Source organism: Syngnathus typhle, linkage group LG16 (genome assembly GCF_033458585.1).
Source record: "Syngnathus typhle isolate RoL2023-S1 ecotype Sweden linkage group LG16, RoL_Styp_1.0, whole genome shotgun sequence".
In the NCBI taxonomy this organism is placed as follows: domain Eukaryota; kingdom Metazoa; phylum Chordata; class Actinopteri; order Syngnathiformes; family Syngnathidae; genus Syngnathus; species Syngnathus typhle.
This window is the reverse complement of record NC_083753.1, coordinates 8,606,280-8,626,532: the sequence shown is the minus strand read 5'-3', so window position 1 is coordinate 8,626,532 and position 20,253 is coordinate 8,606,280. Positions and strand designations below refer to the sequence as shown.

General features: G+C 42.4%; 1 protein-coding gene across 1 annotated transcript; it reads left to right on the top strand.

The window, feature by feature from the left end:
- The first annotated feature begins 7,789 nt into the window (after positions 1-7,789).
- LOC133169742 (uncharacterized protein C14orf132) lies at positions 7,790-20,035 on the top strand. Its single transcript, XM_061302171.1, is given in 3 exon segments — positions 7,790-7,942; positions 7,945-8,012; positions 18,487-20,035. Coding segments are annotated over 3 exon segments (369 nt in total). The 5' UTR covers positions 7,790-7,878; the 3' UTR covers positions 18,724-20,035.
- The last annotated feature ends 218 nt before the right edge of the window (positions 20,036-20,253 follow it).

Sequence of the window (20,253 nt, the reverse complement as noted above, 5' to 3'; positions counted from 1 at the left end):
TCAAGTGCATATGGATACTCAGTGCGCCCCATCAGTCTTAAGAGAATTCATTTAAAGTAAATGAACTTTTCAATTAGTCTGACACTTTTTTCTAAGCAGAAATAATCATAAAAAGACAATTAAGCCAGATGGGGACTTTTGGTTATATCTCGGTGTTTGTGTTTTCCTTTAATAATTCAAAGCCAGAATGAATGTTTTCAATGTAAGTCAGTTTAAGGAGACCCAGTTTCATGGTTCTAGATCACAAATAGATGGCGACAAAGCACTACTTTTGTCCAAATGGCGTTATTTAGCTCTGAGTTTGAACTGTGCCATCCGTTCAACTTTTAACCTTTCCTGTGCTTTTTTTGGAGAGAAAAAAAAAGTTCCAGATTGAATTGTATGATTGAGGTCATGGAGAGCCCATCATAACATTTGCCATCCAAACAAATCAAGATGAGCTGCACGCAGTCATTAGCTGACGCTTACCGGCAAACGTCAAGCTCTATTATTGTTACGCTGACATTTGACTCCACGCTCTGAATATTCATAAGGGCTTTGTTTTTGCAAATGATCGGACGCCGCGCTCACGTCCGCAGCCTTTGAATTAGAGTGTAGGAAAAAGGTCTAGTTTTTACCGGGAGGGTTTCCCTAGACGCAAAGTGTCTGGGAAAACATAGACAATACGTGACAGGGGAAATGAAATTAAACAATGGGTGTCCTTGACTAAAATGTTGTCCCGTTAGCTCAACAATATCACACGATATCATCAAAATTCCTTTGTTGCTGGGCCCTTTCTGATTTGCTGTCCCCATATGATCATCTTCAAAATTATACGTGGATTTTTATTTTTTGTAGAATCGGTAACTGCCAGCTAATTTATTGCCAACGGTGCTAATGGGGGGGGGCAGTACTTCTTCCTGCAGAATAATTAAGTTAATATTTATTTTAGAACCCCGCATCACAAAGGCTTGTCAACCTTTTTTCTTTTTAATCCGAATTGATCTCCCTCAGTATTGTACCCCTTGACTGCAAAATCTTACTTTGGGAGATTTCCGTCTGAGCCTCGGCTTACGATACTTTGCTGGGGCTTACATACGTAAAGCTCTACTCAATGCATGCAAATGTCAGTGGTGGAGCTATGGGAAAATGTTTTGATCGCAAAAATGTTGCGCTTATGTTAGCTCGCTTTCTGCTTTCGCTGTACTTCAAGAGTTGAACGGGTACTACTGTGACTGTTGTGCTGTTGAATGTGCCGCGTGGCTGGAACGTAGAAAGAGTCAAGCTGGCGCTGGAGAGGACAGATCCCAGCAAGCATATTTTTAATAATGCTGAAAGCAATGTATCCAAATGAAGTCCGACAGCTAGCTCAGCTACCCTGGTGAGGGTTAGCGTTGGCAGAACAAAGACTTAGTGAGAAGCCGCAAGCAGCAAAGATCACTTCGGGGCGCGGTGAAACTGACAAAATCGACTGTTTGTGAGCATCTGGTGTGTGGATAACCGCATACTAGGTTCATCAATCTGAATGGAATGGCTAATTTTACTTTGAAAGCTGACTAAATTTAAATTTAATCAGTCTCACAGAAGAGATTGTTTGACCTTTGAGGTACCATTGTGTTTATGAAGTGCAAGCTAAAGAAGTGAACGGGTGAGGAATTTACACTTTTCTAACGACCGGCATGGTCATGATAACCTCAGCAAAATGGCTTTTGCTCTTCCACTGCTTTTTTTTTTTTCTTCTTCCTCAATTTGATTTGTACCCAGAGGAGAGGAATGTCTGGGTGCTCCCTGGCTGTATGATTAAGTCAAGGAAAAGTCAAAGGTTTCAGGTGGGGGGAGAAAAAAAAAAGCCAGCTGACCAGGAGCAAGTCATATTCAAGGGCTGAAACACCTCAGTGCACTTCAATCAGTCCGGGCGCCGAGGTTCATGCAAGTTGAATGTGCATTTGCGCGTCCCTGCTGTTTGAATCGTGTCTGCAGCATTTTTTTTATTTTTCATTTGCATTCACACCGCATAGTAAAATTATAAAGTGTACAAACAAGTCTTTGAATCGTTGCTTTATGTTGAAAGCTTCACATACTGTAGTAACAGATGGCTGCATTAATGATCCGATCAATACCCGTGTTAAAAAGGGTCGGCTCCACTTCCCGCCAGCCCATAGTTGTTGTTGATTAATGGACGAGTGAATTATAAATGAATCATAATCAAGATGCCAATAGCTATTATCCCAAGCTAATTCACTCCCCGTAAAATATGTCAAAATATGTCACTGGCCAACAAAGAAATACTAAAACCCACAATAGTTGACTTGGATGGTATTTTTTTTTGCTCTTGCAAATTAGAGGGGGGAAATGAAAATTCTGGGCTTCAACACAGCATATCATTGTTAGAATTCTGTCATGCATTTCAAGATGTCTGCACAGTTATTTTTTTGGAATGCTTGTTAAAAAGGGATACTGTACAAAAGCTGTACCAAACAGGCTCGAGTCACACTCGAACAGGCCCAAAAATGGGCTGGCAGCTTTATTGCTTATACTGGGCTCCAGCAACTTCAGCTGGCTGGAACAAAGCTATACAGTGAGCGTGAGTGGGAGGCAGATGGAGGATGTTTTGACAGCCTTTTATTGAGTGTGATGGAGAGAAGGCACACACTGCCCTCTGCTGGAAGCCACAGAGAAGGCGAATGAAAATTGCATTCATTCACGTTTTATTTTATTTATTCTCTAACAATTGATTATCAATTGACTCTATACATAAATCAATAAATAGCAAAATTATGCAGTACAAAGTAGTGCAAAGAACCCCGATGCAGGAAGGCATTAATGACCCAATAGAACCAATACCATGTGTGTCTTGGTCATCTGCTGACATCTAGCGGCCACGGAAGCAATTGCACGTCTACACAAGCTTGACAAACGTGGCAAAGGATGTGGCGCCCTCTAGCGGGACAAACTCAAAAGTAAAGATGCGCATCTTTGTATTTTAGAGTCAAAACCTGTTCAAATGAGAAAGTTGTAGTTTTGAAATTGTTTACCTTGGTCTCATTTGTGATATCACAAAAATCCCCGATACCTCAAGCGTTCACTGCACCGCCATGCGACTCACGTCAGTCGCGCAACGTTTGCAATTAACGATGATGAATTATTCACGTACACAAAGGGAAGCACTACATTAACCGTTGGGCCCCACGATGCGACACGTTCTCGACTCGCGTTAATGGAATAATCGTCCCCTCTCATCTCGTCACCGGCGGCAAATGAGCAAACGTGTGAAAACCGCCCACTCCAAAAGGTCGTGTTTCATTTTCTTCACTTTGCGGGGTGATTATGAGGTCTTGCTCGTCATCTTCGGCTCATTAAAGAATCACTTCCATGCCCGTGACGCGTAAATCTCCATAATACTTGACGCTTATTAATGCTCGCGAGTTCTCACTTAACCTCGCCGTTAACTTGGGAACAGACTTTTTAATGATGTTTGGACATCTGCAAGTTGATCTCCAGTCTGTTGAACAGATGAATGTAGAGCGGCCAGGTATTGTCGCATCATACCCGTAACGTAAGAAACAACATTGTTACCGACCGACTCTGCCTTCAACCACAACTAGTAAGGGTAGAAAAATTGGAATTTTTTGTGTCTACACGCGAGCCATAAATCTGACAAAATCTCTTTGGGTGGGGCAGGCACCCCTAATGGTTGCGTAAAAAGTTTTCCTCCGCGCTGCCTGACCTTAAAGTGCTGCAACAGCAACTTAGAAAAAAAAAAAAACTCAGACCAACAACACTCCCTTGAAAAAATATACAAATGCACGACAGCGCCAAACAGGCAAGTACTTAGTTTGCAAAATATTGACAAAGATTAGTTCAGGCAAGATTTGGGGCACCCGAAAAGATGAACAGATTTAACAAAGTCATGCATGCACACAGGTTGGGGAGACTAGTTAACCAGAAATTGTAGGAAATGCACACACACACACACATACTTAGACTCACACTCATTCAGCCACGAGTTTCATGCACGGCTGCAGCCGACACGAGAAATGCATAGCGGCTCGCGGGCCCGCCACGATAAAAGCAAGAGTGGCAACACAGGGGCACGCAAGCGGCAGCCTCTCGAGCCAAGCCGCCTGCGTCTTTGTCATATTAAAAATGAAGCCGTAACAACTTGTCACAAGGCGCATTGCCTCTGCATTTCCTGTGTGTTTGTTTTCCCAAAGGGGAGGAAACGAGGGAGAAGAAAAAAACAACAACCTTGTGTTGTGGAATTGCCACACCTTCCTCCCCTCACACAGAGAGTTGATAGCGAGACAAGCGCTAAATTGATGACGCTTCATCCGGATTAATAAATTAAGGGGCCAACTTGTACCGGAATACATTTACATCTGGATGAAATTAAGGCTCTGACACACAAACTTATTACCGGATCCCACTGCCTTACCTAGCTCAAATGAAGAACAATACGAGGCGTGTCAGAAAGGTTCCAGGACAAAAGAGAGATTATTGAACAGGAGAAGGTGTAGCAAAAAATACAAAATTTATTTTCTTAAATCATTCACTCCCATTGACGGGTATAGACGTCAAAGATCCATTTGAACTAGTCAGGCAGTGAATGGGTTAATACTATCCATTACATGCACTTACTGTTTTATTTTATACCCTTTTTCAAAATCAAATGTGGCCTTTTGAGGCCCGGAGACAGCAAGAGAAGACAAAAAGCCCGTCTGAAAAGGGCAACTGACTTGAGAGCAGGAACATCAACACCTGTCATCTCTAACCCTTCAGATGTCCCCCCTCTCCCCCCAAAAACGCCTCGTGACGCTCATCCATCACTCGGCCGAAAGTCACGGCCTTCTGCTTGGCGCGGCGTCGGGAGAGCAAAAGCGCGCAAGGCGGAAGCGAGAGGCGAAAGGTTAAGCTCTGACAGCGCGGGAGGGGATTCTGATTGTCAGGTAGACATTTTGAAAAGGCAGAGAAACGTCTGCTGTTTATACTTTACAGCTGGTAATAAGGACAAAGCGGCGCTGTCAAGGACCCCCCCACGGGTGGCCGGCTGACCGACACCATAAATCACAAAGAAGTTAGTTCGTGTGGCAAACGGCTACGACCCAAGAACACAATGCCCCAAATTTCTGCTCAACTCTTTGTTTTGCATTGCATTAAAGCTCGACGCCATAAGCTAGTAAACGCCGCGTTTTGACAATTACCAAAGCGTCTAAATCAAAACTGACATGTATCAAATGCCCTTGAGACGGTCGGCGCTGTACATCAGAAGCCACCCCCTCCTCCTTTGTACTAAAAACATCACATTACATCTACTGTAGCCTGTTTTGATCCGCGCAGATGAATCACCTGTCGTCCTTGAGTGCAATTTGCGGTTTAGCGTCACCTCTGACCTGGGAGGGGAAGTGTGGGTTTCTGTCGGCCAGGAGGGACCCTCGTAAGTGTGTTTGTACACGCGGGCACTTAAAAGTCAAGACGCATGGCAACCAAGTCAGCAGAGTGTAAAATGAGAATCATACCTTGGCGCCGAGACCGGTCCGTCAGTCCGATTGTTTGATTTGGGAGTGCATTGCCAAGCATAATTTTTTTATTTTTTTCTCCTTCACAGACTCCATGAAAAAACTTGAAAAATTCCAACAGAACAGTCAAAAACCCTTAATCATGGTAAGTGAATATCATTATTATGTGTTGCGGGCTGTTTGCTAAAATGTTTGGATCGGCTCAAATGGGCGAGGGGATACAAGGATTTTTTTTTCCATTCCGTTGGAGCTTTAGTAAAGTGTGACTGCCCATAATTAGCTCATGATATTTATTCAAAGTGATAACATGTACGCGACACCTTCAACACAATCAGTGACAAACCGTTCACCCATTTGGGGCAGAGCCCTTCCACAAGAAACAGAATAATAATAAAAATAATGAAAGAATAAAATAATCAAATAAAAGAATAAATACAATAAGAAAATAATAGCACCACACAAATAAGTGACTATCCTCCCACATCCCATTTGTATTCATAGTTGCCTATAAAGGTTTCCCCACTGAGAAAATGTATTTTTCTACTAAACTGAGGTGAGATCTGATATAATTCAGGCCAATGTGACTTTGCTCAAGTCTCTCAGTGTGACGATCCGCTATCAATAAATTATTTTGGAAGGAAAAAAGAAAAACATTAGTTGGTTATTAGCACTTTTGCCTCAAGTGATACTTAAAATTCATCAGCTTCATTTAATGCCAGACTGGCGGCGTCCTCACCCCAGGGAAATCATGTGACACAGCAAAAGTCATTTACTTCTTTTTGTGCTTGGCTTCCTTCCCACGTCCTCCGTGCGCTCCGTCCCATCCTAATTTAGGGCCAATGGCTCTTCCAAAATCCACTTGTTTGATTGGCCCCGCGTGGTTCCGGGGTGTGTCAGTCAGCGAGATTCATTCATCCCGCACTGGGCTCATCACGTCTCACCTTCGAAATGTGACCGACTTTCAGATGTCCTCTTTAGCACGCGCACGCAAATATATTTGCTGCTAATGCATTCAAATTGAAGTGTGCCTAAACAAACTTTTGTAATTGCTTCGGTTGCATGACACACACACACACACACACTCACAAAGTGGCACACGGCCACACTACCCAGTGTGTGCCAATGTGACAATATGCTTGGCTTTGAGCAGCAAATTGAGGGCAAACCGTCCTCTTCTTTTGTAATGCATGCACATATGTGAGTCACCACATTGATGCTTTCGGGTAAAATTCAGGATGAACTGAAATGCTCTCTAACATTTATTAATTTGATCTCATTGAAACTTTTGAATTCATGTCCAACTGGTGAATGCTCAGTTGGAATAAAAAGGCAGAATACAAATTGAATTTCATTGCCGTAGTTAGAGGGGGGGCTGCAGGGGCACTGAGCCTCCTCTTTGAACTATGCGAGGCCAGATACTAAATTGATTTTTTTCCAAGAATTCCTTTTCACGTTCTCTCCGTCCACCATAGGGAACATCTCATTTATCAGTGTTTTTTGGGGTTTGTGAAAAAAAAATCCCCACTGAGATAATCTATTCCCAAAGTATCTTGAGCTCAAAAATCTTTCAGTTGGATTATCAACCGTCTTCTTTTTGATGAATTAAATATATCATGTATTATAGATTACATTTCGATGTTCAAACAAATATTATTCTTAGCGTCTGCCATCTAGCCGTCACATAAAATCTCCTACACACAATCTTTTAGCGTGACACATTCCCAAAGACTTGATCCGCACACGGATGTATATATAAATACATATAAATATCTCTAAAATCCCCAGCACGCGCCCAGATGACAGAACACATCAGTCACACTGCAGGCAGTCGAGACGTCGAGTCCGACGAGGTGGCATCACATTATTCCAACTCATTAGCATCAACCTGGAAAATCCCCACATGACAAGACTTCTTATTATTCTCAAAAATGCTTTGCAGCCATTTTACGGCGTTTACTTTTTCAGGCAATGCTAAACCTTTTCTGGGATGTTTCACTCTCCGTGACTTGTCATGTGGGTGCAATTATTTGAGTGGCAGAACCCCTGGGAGTCTGCAACCCACACTCCACTTTGCACTAGAAATGTTGGTGGGAAGATTTTGCCTGTCTAGAAATGCCCAATTCGTCCCGAGCCAAATGCCGAAGAGAGCGAGGCTCGAAAGCGAGACTATTATGTGTCAGAGCGTCTGCCTCCACATCCTCTCCCGCCGCTTCTTGCGTCCACATCTCCGCCTCCCTCTGCTGCCTCTCCCTCTTGTTATTCACCCCTCCTCCTCCTTCTTCTTCATCCTCCTCATGTGAAACGTGCAACGGCGCTCGCTTGCCCGCTTGCGTGCGTGCGCTTCCAAACAGGGGAAGAGATTTAAAAACAAAAACGGGGGCACATGCTCAATGAGGAGGTGAAGGAGAAAAAGAGGAGGAGGAGGAGGAGGGTGAAAAGCGCGCGCAGGCTTTTTTCACTGAGTGCCTTCGCCCTGAGCCGAGCAACAGCATGGATCTCTCCTTCATGGCCGCGCAGGTGAGTCTTCACGTTGGAACTTTTCGTTTCGCTCTTGGCTGCGTGGGCTTTGGAAAAAAAAAAAAAAAAAGCCTGTCTTCCTAAAATGCAACTAAAGCGTATTGCCAAAACTACTTCAGCCACACTTTAAGTGGGGCGGACAATATTTGATGTACTTTGTTTGCCAGGCCAAACGCGAGAGTGCCAATAATCAAAAATCGAACAAATTCATCTTTGTTGTCGTAAATTCTCCTCTTCTGTTGGTGATGTGTGTCATGTGTCAAACATGCACGTTACAACATATTTTGGATATCAGGCAAGGCATTTTACAAACAAGCAGCTATAGGCATTAATGTGCATGTCAGACCCATTTGCTAATCAAAACAGCAGTCCCTACCAAGTTATTGTGTCATTAAAGTGTGTCATGTAACTATTTAAGTAATGACATAAAATAGTGCTGATGTTGTCTGTAGAGTGAGGATATTTAATTATTTTATCCCAAAGCAAGCCCTCAACTAACAATAGTCGAGTAAATAAACATCCCCGGCCATCGTTAAGGAATACGGTAGTAATTAAGGACAAAACAAGGGACGCTCAATATTTGTAATTAAATGTTATTTGCTGTACCCACGTGTCACGATGTAGTCTGTTGCCCTCAATTGATTTTCAGGATGCAATATTGAGAGGCTCGAGTGTAGCCACCATGTCCAAATACTTGCAATTAGTTTCTCAGTCTTTGTGATGTTATCTCCAAACATGCAGGACCCGTCCTATAGAAAAGGCAATGGAGCATGGCCCTCTTCTATCTCCTCAATATGGATATTAAGTGAGCGACGCCGCCCATTCGCTAATTGTGCAAACTTTCCGTGAGGGAAATATTAAAAGGGCTTCATTATTCGCCTCACGAAGGTGCGTGCACAAACAATGTCACAGAGCGGTGAGAAGAGTGAGAGTAGCGGAAGAATTCCCGAAGGGGGATTTCTTGGAATCATATTCATAACTGGTGGATGGTTGGGTCGAAATCCGCGGGTTCTGTCCAGTCTATATGTCCTCATTACAGCCCATCCCGGCGGACTTTAAGGCGAGAGGTGGAGTAATTGAAAAAATAAATATATTTTTGAACATTTTATTTTTGTGTTGTACAAACAGGCATGAGCATATGATGTCATTCCTAACCATAATTATATCATCAAACCATGACACGGGTCTATGGATCCAATCTCACAAGAGTAACATTTACTTTGGTTGCTTAATTGCCTGCTTGCTATTGGGAAAAGATGCATGGCGAAGCTAAGCCCTTAGTGGAAGATTTTCTTATTGATGGGTTGAAGGGTAGGTCAGGCTCTTTGCGGCTCAGTCTCACACGATTAAGCCATAATTTTTCCGGATAGACACGATCCATTCAAGTGTTCTTTCACGACACTCCTACGATCAGTCGTTAAAAGCGGCGTTTTTTTAATGATGGCGAGGTGTCGCACGTCATGCTCGTCGAGGAGCCTCAGGTTCGTTCGATTTATGGGAACGTGTGGCGGAACAACAACAGGATCCATTTTTAGCATTGATCACACGCTGTAATTACACAGTAGACTGAACCCTGAACACCGATTGGTTGATTGGTTATTAGCTTTTGAGTTGTCACCCATAAGTAATACAAACATTATCGTAGATAAAATCGTTAACTGTTTACAAGCTACAGCAGATGTAAACTTTTAGCTAATTTACAGGTAGCCTACTAAATATGATTATTTTATTCTTTAATAAGTCGATTCATGACTTTACATAAACGAATTAATCATGAATTCATTAATAAAGCCAACAAATTGGCAAGCTGCTGGCAGCAAGACTTTTCGTTAATTAGTTAGGATAGCTAGCTTTCTTACAATTCATGATTTTGGTGTCAAACAGGAAGTCGTTATCGTGAACCGTGCTCACTCCAGAAGGGACTCTAGATGAACTTGCAAAATATGTGGCAATAACATCTTTCTCACTTCCCATGATGCTATCGGTATACAGATACGGGGCCTTTCTTAAGGAAGTATGAATTATGCATTGCTGCATATATTATCCATTTCCAAAGCATCGTCTTGTATTGATACAGCCCAGAATAAACTAGATCTATGATTCGGGGTGAAGTGATGACAAATATCATCATAATGCAGTGCCGCGCTGATGCTCGCGCCATTAAAATGCATCATCAAATGCAAATGTGAAATTAGTGCGCGAGTGTGAAAAAAAAAAAAAAACAGATTTGACCCGGATGACTCAGATGAGAAATGATCGTGTCAGTCTGGAAAAGTTATCATTACACATTTGAGAAGCAGTAGCGTAAAACTGAATTAGCAGGACGGCTCACCAAATTGACATCTGCTCTTTCAAATGTGACTTCAAGCTAGTTCCGCGCTGCGTGCTTCCTTTTCGTTTCCTTTATCGTTCTAATTTAATTTTAAGCGAGCGTCAGCGAGAACAAAACTCAGCTGGATGCTATATGCGCTATATGCTAATGTCGAATTTCCCCAGCCGCTTTCCGATTGCCTGGCGGGGATGTGGATCCATATTTTTCAGTCATTATTTTACATAGCCCCTCATACATTAGTTCTCCATTATTTCAGCCTGGCAGCTCATTTGCGTCGACCGCATGCAATAATTTCAGTTGCAAATGGTCCCGATTTCACTCCTTCTCAGAAAATGCCAATTATATCCCATGTGTTGCTTTGGCACGGGGAGATTTATAGAAGTTATTTTCAATCACGCTCGTCAAGCTGCCGGATCTCTCGGCTAACGGTTTGTATCAAGCACACATGACGGTGGGACCGTCTCATTTCGGATTCATGTAAGTTTAATAGCGAGGCGATGAATCAGGCACTTACAGTGCAGTGAAGTTGTATTACATACAGACATGATTCCGGATGCTCACCGCCGGCACACTTGAATGCTGGTGAAGTACACGAACTTTGATTTGCCTGAAAATGTTCAATTTTTCATGACAGCGATTCCCCCAAACCGCATTACCTCCCCCGGTGCTTTCCTGGCTAAGGACTGTTTTGCTGAGCTAAAAGTCTGAAATGCGCTTTCTCGGCTTCGGGCTTGAAATATGTTGCACTACGGTGTCACTGTTTCTCACACCATTCAGGGTTTCGGGAAATAAAATGCAAAACCTTGTCCGGCACGCTCAATACAAGTAGGAACAAATGTAAGTACGAAAAAAAAAAGATTTACTTTTTACGTTTTTTTTTTTTTTTTTTTTTTTTTTTAAACACATGTTGCTATGAGAAACAATGATTGATTGATTATAAAAATCTAATATTCTTGGTTGAAGGCCAATTTCGTTTTTTTTACAATAGGCATTCCGATTAATCGGAATCTCAATCGTTAAATATGCAGTTGCTAGAAGCGACTTGTGGCAAAGTATCAAGGGGTCTAAAAACACGAAATATGGTAGAAAAGTTGCAGGTACCAAAAACTAAAGTCAAAATAGACGGTGCTCTGTTTTGTTTTTGTCTTTATTGACAGTCCATGCATAGATTCTCCATAGCTCATGCTTGCACTTTACCTACTGCAACATTCATAATCACTCAAGATGGAGGGCATGCCTCTGAAGTGTTGCGCTACGTGAAACGTTGTATCTAGGCCAACATGGTGCACGTGTGACAAACTCCATGTAGATCCCCCCCTACTCTTGCAGCTCATCTTGCCGCTGGGAAATATGTGCGGCAATCTTTCGCAAAGGCCGAAGCCCACCTGCCGCAATCCACGCCGCGCGGTAGCAGCTACGCCCACGCGCTAATTTCATTTTACAGCTGTTGTGTTGTCAGCCGAGTTGCTATTAGGGAATCGCAAACTGTCATATCAAATGCTTGACGTCTTCAGCGTGTTGCCAGGCAAGAGATATTTTGCTGCTCATTCTCATGTGATTCCCATGGCTGCCAGGATTATCATGTAATTCATCTTGTAGCATGTAGCATTAGCGTTCCTGTGCTTCTCGTTCAAATTTGTCCATAATAGTCCCTTTTAATTTATAGTTTCCAAATCCAATTATACTTGACTTAAATTCCGCTAACCCGGCTACTGTTTGGAGATGCAGCATTTATTTCTACATACAAATGTCGCAAATCTTTAAATAATCTACATATGACATAAATAATAAATGCAGTTTTCTGCTTGCGACCAATATTAATGTGACAAGTTTGCCGCTGCGACCCGATGACAACCGTACCTTATTCAGATCCGAATCTCGGCAGCCTCATCCATAAGCGCGCGTTCGCATTAGTGCAAGAAGGACAATTAAGTTGCGCAATACCTCATTTTTCATTTGATAATGAGACCAACTGCAGACCAATCCCAGAGTGACACATTTGTAATATTCATAGAGTCAGCTAATGCAGCCTATGGCTCATATGGGTGGTAGATGAACAAGCATTAGAAAGTTTGTTAAACAAGTTTCACGCTGCAGAAAAGGTGACCACGCTGTGTAATTTATTTAAATGTAATTCCGCCGGAAGGCCGCTTGTTTGGTTTTGGGTCTTTTGTCAACGTGTCCAGATCTGCGTGGTGAATGGCCTTCTGAAATAATGGGAAAAATTGCAGTGCAAGTTAAATATACAATGTGTGTGTGTGTGTATAATCCACACACACATTTTTAATGCAAGTTCACCTGAGCGTGCATTGGTTGAGTTTACATAGCGTGGCTGCAATTTGATATTTCACGGTGTGGACAGGAAGTGGAGCGGCACTTTGGAAAAGTTTGGCCAGGCCGATTTTAACATTTATTTGCAATGATTCCAAGTTTTGCCCTGCAAAAACATGACCTTGAGGGTTGGCAAGATTTAGTTGTGGAGAGACGATTGGAAGTGCGATAGTTCTTGAGGAGGTGTGTTACCTTGGCGTGTGATGAGCAGCAAGCATTGCGCAGCCCTCGGGCGCTGGCTTAGGAAAAGATGGCAGAGCGATAATGACAAGGTCGCGGAGGCCCGGCCGGAGCTGCGAGTGGCGTCGGTCGCCTAACGTAACCCCGAGTGCTCAGACGCGTTGTTGGGAAGTTGTTGTCGCGCACCACGCAAGAGACAATCGACGGGCGCTGAGCAGGTTGAAGTCAAGGCAACCCGCAAAGTCATTTCGATAGTTTTCCCTGGACGTTGTGGTGCACAGTCCGGCTTTTTATTTTGATGCTTTCGCACCAGTCGTTCTCCTCGAGTCAAAAACATAAATGTGAATTAGTTTTGAACGTCTGCCAAGATGGTCAGATGGTGATTGCTCGTTTATGCAAGAGTAACGTTCCGGCAAAAACAAAACTTACTCCTTTGGATGCTAACATTAAAGCAGCTGGAACCTGAAAAAAGTGCTCAGCGGGAAGGCACGACGCAGCGGGGATGAACAACGCAATCGAGTGACGAGGATTTGAAAGGGCCGAATGGGAAAAGAAATTGAGTCGGACGTGACACAGCTGGATAGAACTCATGGAAGGGAAAAGAAGTTGACTGTTCTTATGAAATCGCGGGCATCTGATAATATTTAATGACGATAAACTTTTTTTTCTGGAACACATCCCCAGAAAACGGCACAAAAGATTATCAAGAAACTTCATGCAAAACACCTGCTACTGTATTAGTCATGTAATCCTTAATGAGCATTGTTCCGGTTCCTCATCTTTCCCGCCTTTGTTTTTTTCTGCAAGCGCGTGCAATAAACAGCGCCTGTTGTTCTGCAGAAGAATGTGAAAGCATCAGTAATTACTGCTGTGCTTGTGTACATGCAAAAAAGAAAGCACAAAGTAAAGTAGAGAAGAACTCTTCTGGACAAAATGCCATAGGGTCAGGTTGCAGTGCTTTGTCATCATTTTTTTTTTTTATATTGTCTGACCGTGACTGTCGCCTTGTATTTGTCCACAATAAACAGCCAATGTGTGCATAAATCCTTATTTGACTTTATTTGATTTAAATGACAAAAGAATTATAGAAATTATATGTAATATGTTTTTCAAAGGTTTTGTTGTTATATTTTTTTTTTAATTAATCAAAAGAAGAACAAAAAGTATCTAGGAAAAAATCATTAATACGCTATTTAATATTTTGCTTGTCGTATTTTATATACTTTTATTCTAATTAGTAAGTGAGGAAATTAAATTACTCATTTAAATAACAACAATTAACAATTAAATTTAAAAAAATATATAGACAAATTTAGCATGTTAAAAATCATCATTTATTCTATACAAGTTTATTTTAACTCAAGTATCCATTGATGGCTGCTTTTGTTTCTGCAGCACTTTCAGAGCATTGAATCAGTGTTGGTTGTAAAAAAAAAAAAAAAAAAAAATGTTTAATGCTGTTGTTAAAGTCCTGCCCTGGGCACCATCCTCCATCTATATGTCACTGCAGCCAGCCAGAGAGGTGGCATGTGACTTGGCCTTTGAAACAGCATCACAATGCAAGATGCATGAGCAAATTATTTATATAGGTTTAGAATAGGTGCGCAAGGAATGCATTTGTGCACCATGATATGGTTCTTGGGTGTATGAAACACATGCTGCGCAAAGCCAGCTTTATTCATATTTAAAATATGTGCTTCGATTAATGATTCATGGCCTTTGGCTTTGAGCGAAAAAACGCCTATTATGTCAGTTTTCAAGAGGGAGAAGAAGAAAAAAAGTGATGAATACTGCTGACAAAGATACAAGGATGACTATATTCGCTCCTCTTGACATTTGAAACCGTTTGAAATGATCTTTATGAGTAATAAAGAGATCGTCTATATTAGTGGTCAATAATGTGGACAGTAGTTTGTTTTATGTTAGCACTAGCATTGGCACTACCTTCACCGTTCAGAGCCACAAATCTCGTCAGACACCTTTATAAAATAAATAGATCCAGCGCTAACGGTCCTGGAGCAAAAAAGGCTTTTAACATTAATACACTGAAGTATTTATTTAATTTTAGGCTAGTACTTTTGTCACACATTATGTTAGCATCATTTGTTGTAGCCTAGTTTTAACAGAGTGGTGTGCAGTGTCACCAAATGTATATTATACGCCAATGTTTTATTTAGCTTAGCATTATCCTTGGTAGCGGAAAAACAAAGCAAAAAAAATCCCTAATGGATACTACATGGTTTATTAAGTTCAGCGTTAGCCTTGCTAGCTAAAAACAAAATGAATGGATGGTAGCTTTCATTTCATTGTACCTAATTTTAAAGTTAAGTTTTCTGTGACAAAATCGCATCTTATTAAAAAATATATCCGTATATCATTCTCAAAGGCGTTTATAGCATTACTAAATGTGACAAACGTGCTTTTTAATATTTGGGTTTTGTGGTTTAGGTGCAATAAAGCGCAATAAATCTAACAGACGAGAATGTGTTTTGCTCGTCACGCAACCTCTGTGAAGGTGAATGTAATAAAATCTTATTCAATAAGTGCTCTTCACATCAGAACTTCAAATCATTTTTGTATCATAGATTTTATTCCAACAGTACACTGTTCAAATTAAATTTAAGAAAATCACTTTATCTTATTGGGGTTAAGTCCAAGTTCTGAAGCAGGAACCTGAAGACATATTTGATTGAAGGTGACCAGTCCAATTGTGCTTGGGTCCACTTGACACTTTTATTAATGAATTAGTGCCAGAGTCCAAAACAGTGAAATGCATCCATGGGAACATGCTCGCAATTTGTCGCTCCTCCCATGTGGTGAGTACAACAAATCTGTTTTGGTTTACAGAATGTGGCAGCGGGCCTTCTCCACTTTCATAATTGATGCACTCCATCACATGACATAGTTGCAGTTGTCATGCAACTGCAAATTAGCGGCATGTATTAGCAGGCAACGAGCCCAGATGCGAACATGCACTCTTTCCCGTTTTGCACGTTTGGCAAAGCCTTTCCTTTGCGCCTTTGTTTTGTTGGTACCGTGCCGCCACCATGATTCAAGAGCTTAGTTTAGCATCACCATTACTTCTGCACAACTATTTTTTTTTTTTTAGTTTTCTCTCATTATTTTTGTGTGTAGACAATTTGTGATTTTAGTGTTGGCCCATTAAGTCGCTGCACAATTTGTCTTTGCGAGCCACATAAAGTTTTGGTGGTCGAGTTGAACAACTGAGAAATCGTAACAAGACAAACGTCTCGACTTTTTCGTGAACAAAATGTTCATCATTTCTTGTATCGGTGGCGCCTCTCAAGTGTTGACACAAACAGGCGCGGGTGACAAGTACGAATCACGTCACACTTGTTCTAATGGGTTATAAGATTTATGAAAAAAGGGGGAGAGACGAACGGGCGGAGACTAGAAATGGGGGGGAGAAAAATCAATGAGAAGCAATGCTGTAAATCTAAGCAGCGAGAACCGGGCTTGAAAGCGGAGGTCTTAACATGACTGAGAGGGTGAACAAGCTTCCTTAAACCACCCCCCCCCCCCCCCCCCCCCGCAAATCTCCCGGCAGATTTACAGTCCGACGTTTGGGCGATACGCTACAGAGTAACGCTGCACACGCTGTACGTGTTGTTTTGTCTTCAAACGTCGGCGGTCTTGAACAAAAGGAGCTGCTACTCTTTGTGTTTATAATCTGTCCAAATCTTGTGTTGCTGTGTCCTTGGGCAGGACATCTTGGTCATCATTTGAAATGAATATAGTGTTTTCAATTGACATACCTGGTCAAGCAAAATAAAATAAAAACAAAGAATAGTTACAGTTCTATCCAACAGCTTTTGTCGTCAGCAACAAGTGTATTGTCGACACTGCAGGGGTCGGACCCCGGTGTTTGTATTGCTCCCCGACCCGAGTACTCCGAACAGCTTTTTTTCCTGACGAGGACACGAGGTGACCCCCTTTTGAGAGTGTTTCCGTAACAACATCGCCGCAGGCAGCAAGCAAGTCACATGAGAGCAAGAGCCAGATCTACATAGTCGCTTGTGGATTTTTGCATTTCCTTTTGTTGCATAACATTTACATACACATATTGTCTACGGCGATGTTAGGAAGTCGGTTGATTGAGAACTGAACTGGTGGTGGAAGCGGATGGCCGGATGGATGGATCTAATATGAAAAATATTTTTTATATTTTTGCAGACAAGTAACCCATCTTCATTGGTCCATTCTGTGAGAATTTGACAGATGGGTTAGTTTCAAGTTGTAGATGGGGAGAACATAATGTAACAGTAGCAGCTGCCCGAATAAATTTCCCTTCGCCGTGGATCACAAATAGTAAACCATCTGGCTGAGGATCACCTAGACTTTTGAAGGAAAACATTTCTGATGCAAGCACGCGGCTATTGGGCAAAAAAACAACGGCGGTATCCGTCGGTAAGAATTTTAAAAGGTGTGTCACTCTTTTGGATTTCATACATGGGCCTAACAGAACCTGACAGGACCGTTTCTCACTGTCAGCACGAGTATCTTCCGCTCGAGCGGAGAAATTTGGGGATATCCGGTTGGAGATGGCGGGACGTTTCGGTTTAGGGGGAAACAAGAGTGCGGAGTATGTTCGGCCGAGCTTATAGCCTTTTATCTCAAACGCGATCCGACAGAATTACTCCCACAATGCTTTGCGATTTTAGGCTGGATAAACTAGTTCATTTGTTTGGGACTCAGTTTTAAAATTTGTGAACTGATAAAGTGAACTGAACTTTGAACTCCCCCCCACTTTGCTTCTCCGCCATGTCAAGCGTTGCCAATCCGGTTCAGCGCCACTGAAGGCACCGAGCCATGAAATGTCAATACCGTTAAAACATCAGGGGGATGACCTTCTTCTGGTCACTTAAGAGTTTAAACGATATTTTGCCGTTAGCAACCGACTTCTCGAAACAGGCTGGAGCTATATCCTCGTTTAAAAAAAAAACACGTAAATGCCAACAATGAAATATTGAGAAGCTCGCAACGTCGACCGGAATATCACTTCATTTTACTCAGTGCACTTGGCAATTTATGCAAACAGCTCGCTCCTGTGGACAATGAGTTACTGAATAAAACATTGATTATAAAGAATGGAGACAGACTTGAGAGCTTCCCTTCGCATCATACCAAATGTTGGAGAATAGGAAGTCCACTGAACAGAAGCTCATAAAATCAGCGGCATGTTAATATGATCTGATGATTGAAGTTAACAGTTAGCTTGCCTGTAAAAGCACCACACACACACACACACACACATATTTGTCTGGGTGTGTGTGTATGTCTAGGGGGATTTTATTCTTTTTTCGAGGGGGGGGGGTCGGTGCTCAGGTTCACAAGACACGGTGCACGCCTGTCTGCCTCCATCATGCTCATGTTAACAGCAGGCGCTCCACAGGATGTGTCATGTCATTATTAGAGAGAGAGAGAGAGAGAGAGAGAGAGAGCAAATGAGGAAGCATGAATTTCTGTATATAGCAGAGTGCAACATGCCTAAGAGGTATTTATTTTTTTCCCATTGCTTCCAATTTTCCAGATGAAGCCCGCCACACACAATGTGTCCATTGTAGTAAGGCACCTGAGAATAAGAAATCCATCTGTTTTGTTCTGCTTCAGATCCCAGTTATGACGGGAGCCTTCATGGACTCGTCGCCAAATGACGACTACAGCGGCGAGCACTCGCTCTTCAACTCATCGGCCAGCGTCCACGCCGCCACCTCGGCGGCCTCCGTGCACGGCCAGCCGGACGAGTCGCAGTCCATGTCCAACGACGCCATCTGGCTTTGGATCGCCATCGTGGCCACCATCGGAAACATCGTGGTGGTGGGCGTGGTCTACGCTTGCACCTTCTAAGACAACATCATCTGAATCATTCAAAACGCTCAAATCCGTCTGGACGGACTTGTCTAACATCGAGACTCCGACTTTTGTCGGATTCTACGATATGAGGATAATGCGCCGTGGATGGGAAAAAAAAAAAAAAAAAGCTCTCTCCGCTAAGAATCCAAGGAATGTTACTCCTTAAGTTTCTTTCCATGTCTCCCCCGAAGAACACACTCTCACTTGTCATGCGGAGATGCGAATGGAGGTTAAATGGGGCTTGAGATTTGGGTTGATCCGGGTACCGCCACAAAGCAATTTAGGCCAGCGCTGTTTAATTATGCCCTCCGACTCGGATGGCGAATGTTAAAACATTTACAAGGCACCGGGACCGGTTTCATCTGAGGCGGCCCCGGGGCCCGTTCTCCATTAGGGCACATGTAAGGAGACTCTGTGGAGCCAACGTGCCACTAATGACTTCATCATCATTGCGGTCCGGCGGCGAAAAATCACATGAATATCAAATCCGAAGGCCTAACGAGGCAATAATTCAACGTTTAGGCTTTACCCGCGTTATCTTTTCCCCGCCGCCGATGGCAGCCATTGCTCATCTTTGACAGGGTTGCCGCGTGTCGGACCAACAGGAACGAAGCTTCTCCCGCTTTGGCAGCGGGTGGACAATCTGCTCGATGTGACCTTGAGGTTTCATTTCATGAAAGCATCAGAACAGGTCCAAATGGTTTAGTTTGTGAAGTTTGCCGTCTTTTCAAAGTACTCGAGTACTTTGTGGTTATAGTGGACAACAATTCAATGAAATCCAAACACGATTTTTGTTTTCTTCCATCCACGCAAAATATACAAGCCTGTTGCCTTTTATTCAAGTCCACTCGTTGATGCTTCGACTTTTTCATTTTTCTGACATATGAACTTGAAGTGACTTTGTCGTTTGAGTTCCGTAGCCTGCTTGGTATTCGTCACCACGTTACGATGATATGAATATAAACTAGCCGACACTGTTTTGTAGCAACAATGGTGACTGTTTCTTTTCAGGTCTGCTTTTGTATCAATTGCGTAGAACTCTTCAGACGATGTTGTAAATTATACACAGATAATCCTTTTTTCAGAAAGGTGTACGCTTTTAGATTTGTCGCATTATACGAGAGCCGTGGCGAAGTTGTGATGGCGGCCATTTTGACACGGGTTGTTTGGCTGTGGTATTCTTGTGCACCCCACCAAATCTGTAACCCCTTTTTTTGTTTTTTCTGAAGATGGACAGAACATTTTCAGCGGTAAAGCAATGTAATATAATCTTGTGTTCTAGTAAATCAACTTGATTTCTAAGCTATCTGACGTCCCTTGATTTATTATTCCCATAAATCAGGGATGAAAAATGTAGAGACATTTTAAGCGCAGGAACATTTCGTAACCTTGACTACAGAAGTTTCCTACTGCTTCTTTCCACTGAAAACCAGCAAGTTGCATCATTTGTCTTCAAGTGGAACAAGGTTATCAGGAAAAACCTTGTCCCTGAAATAAACAATCCAAGAGAGTTGTTCTTTCCAC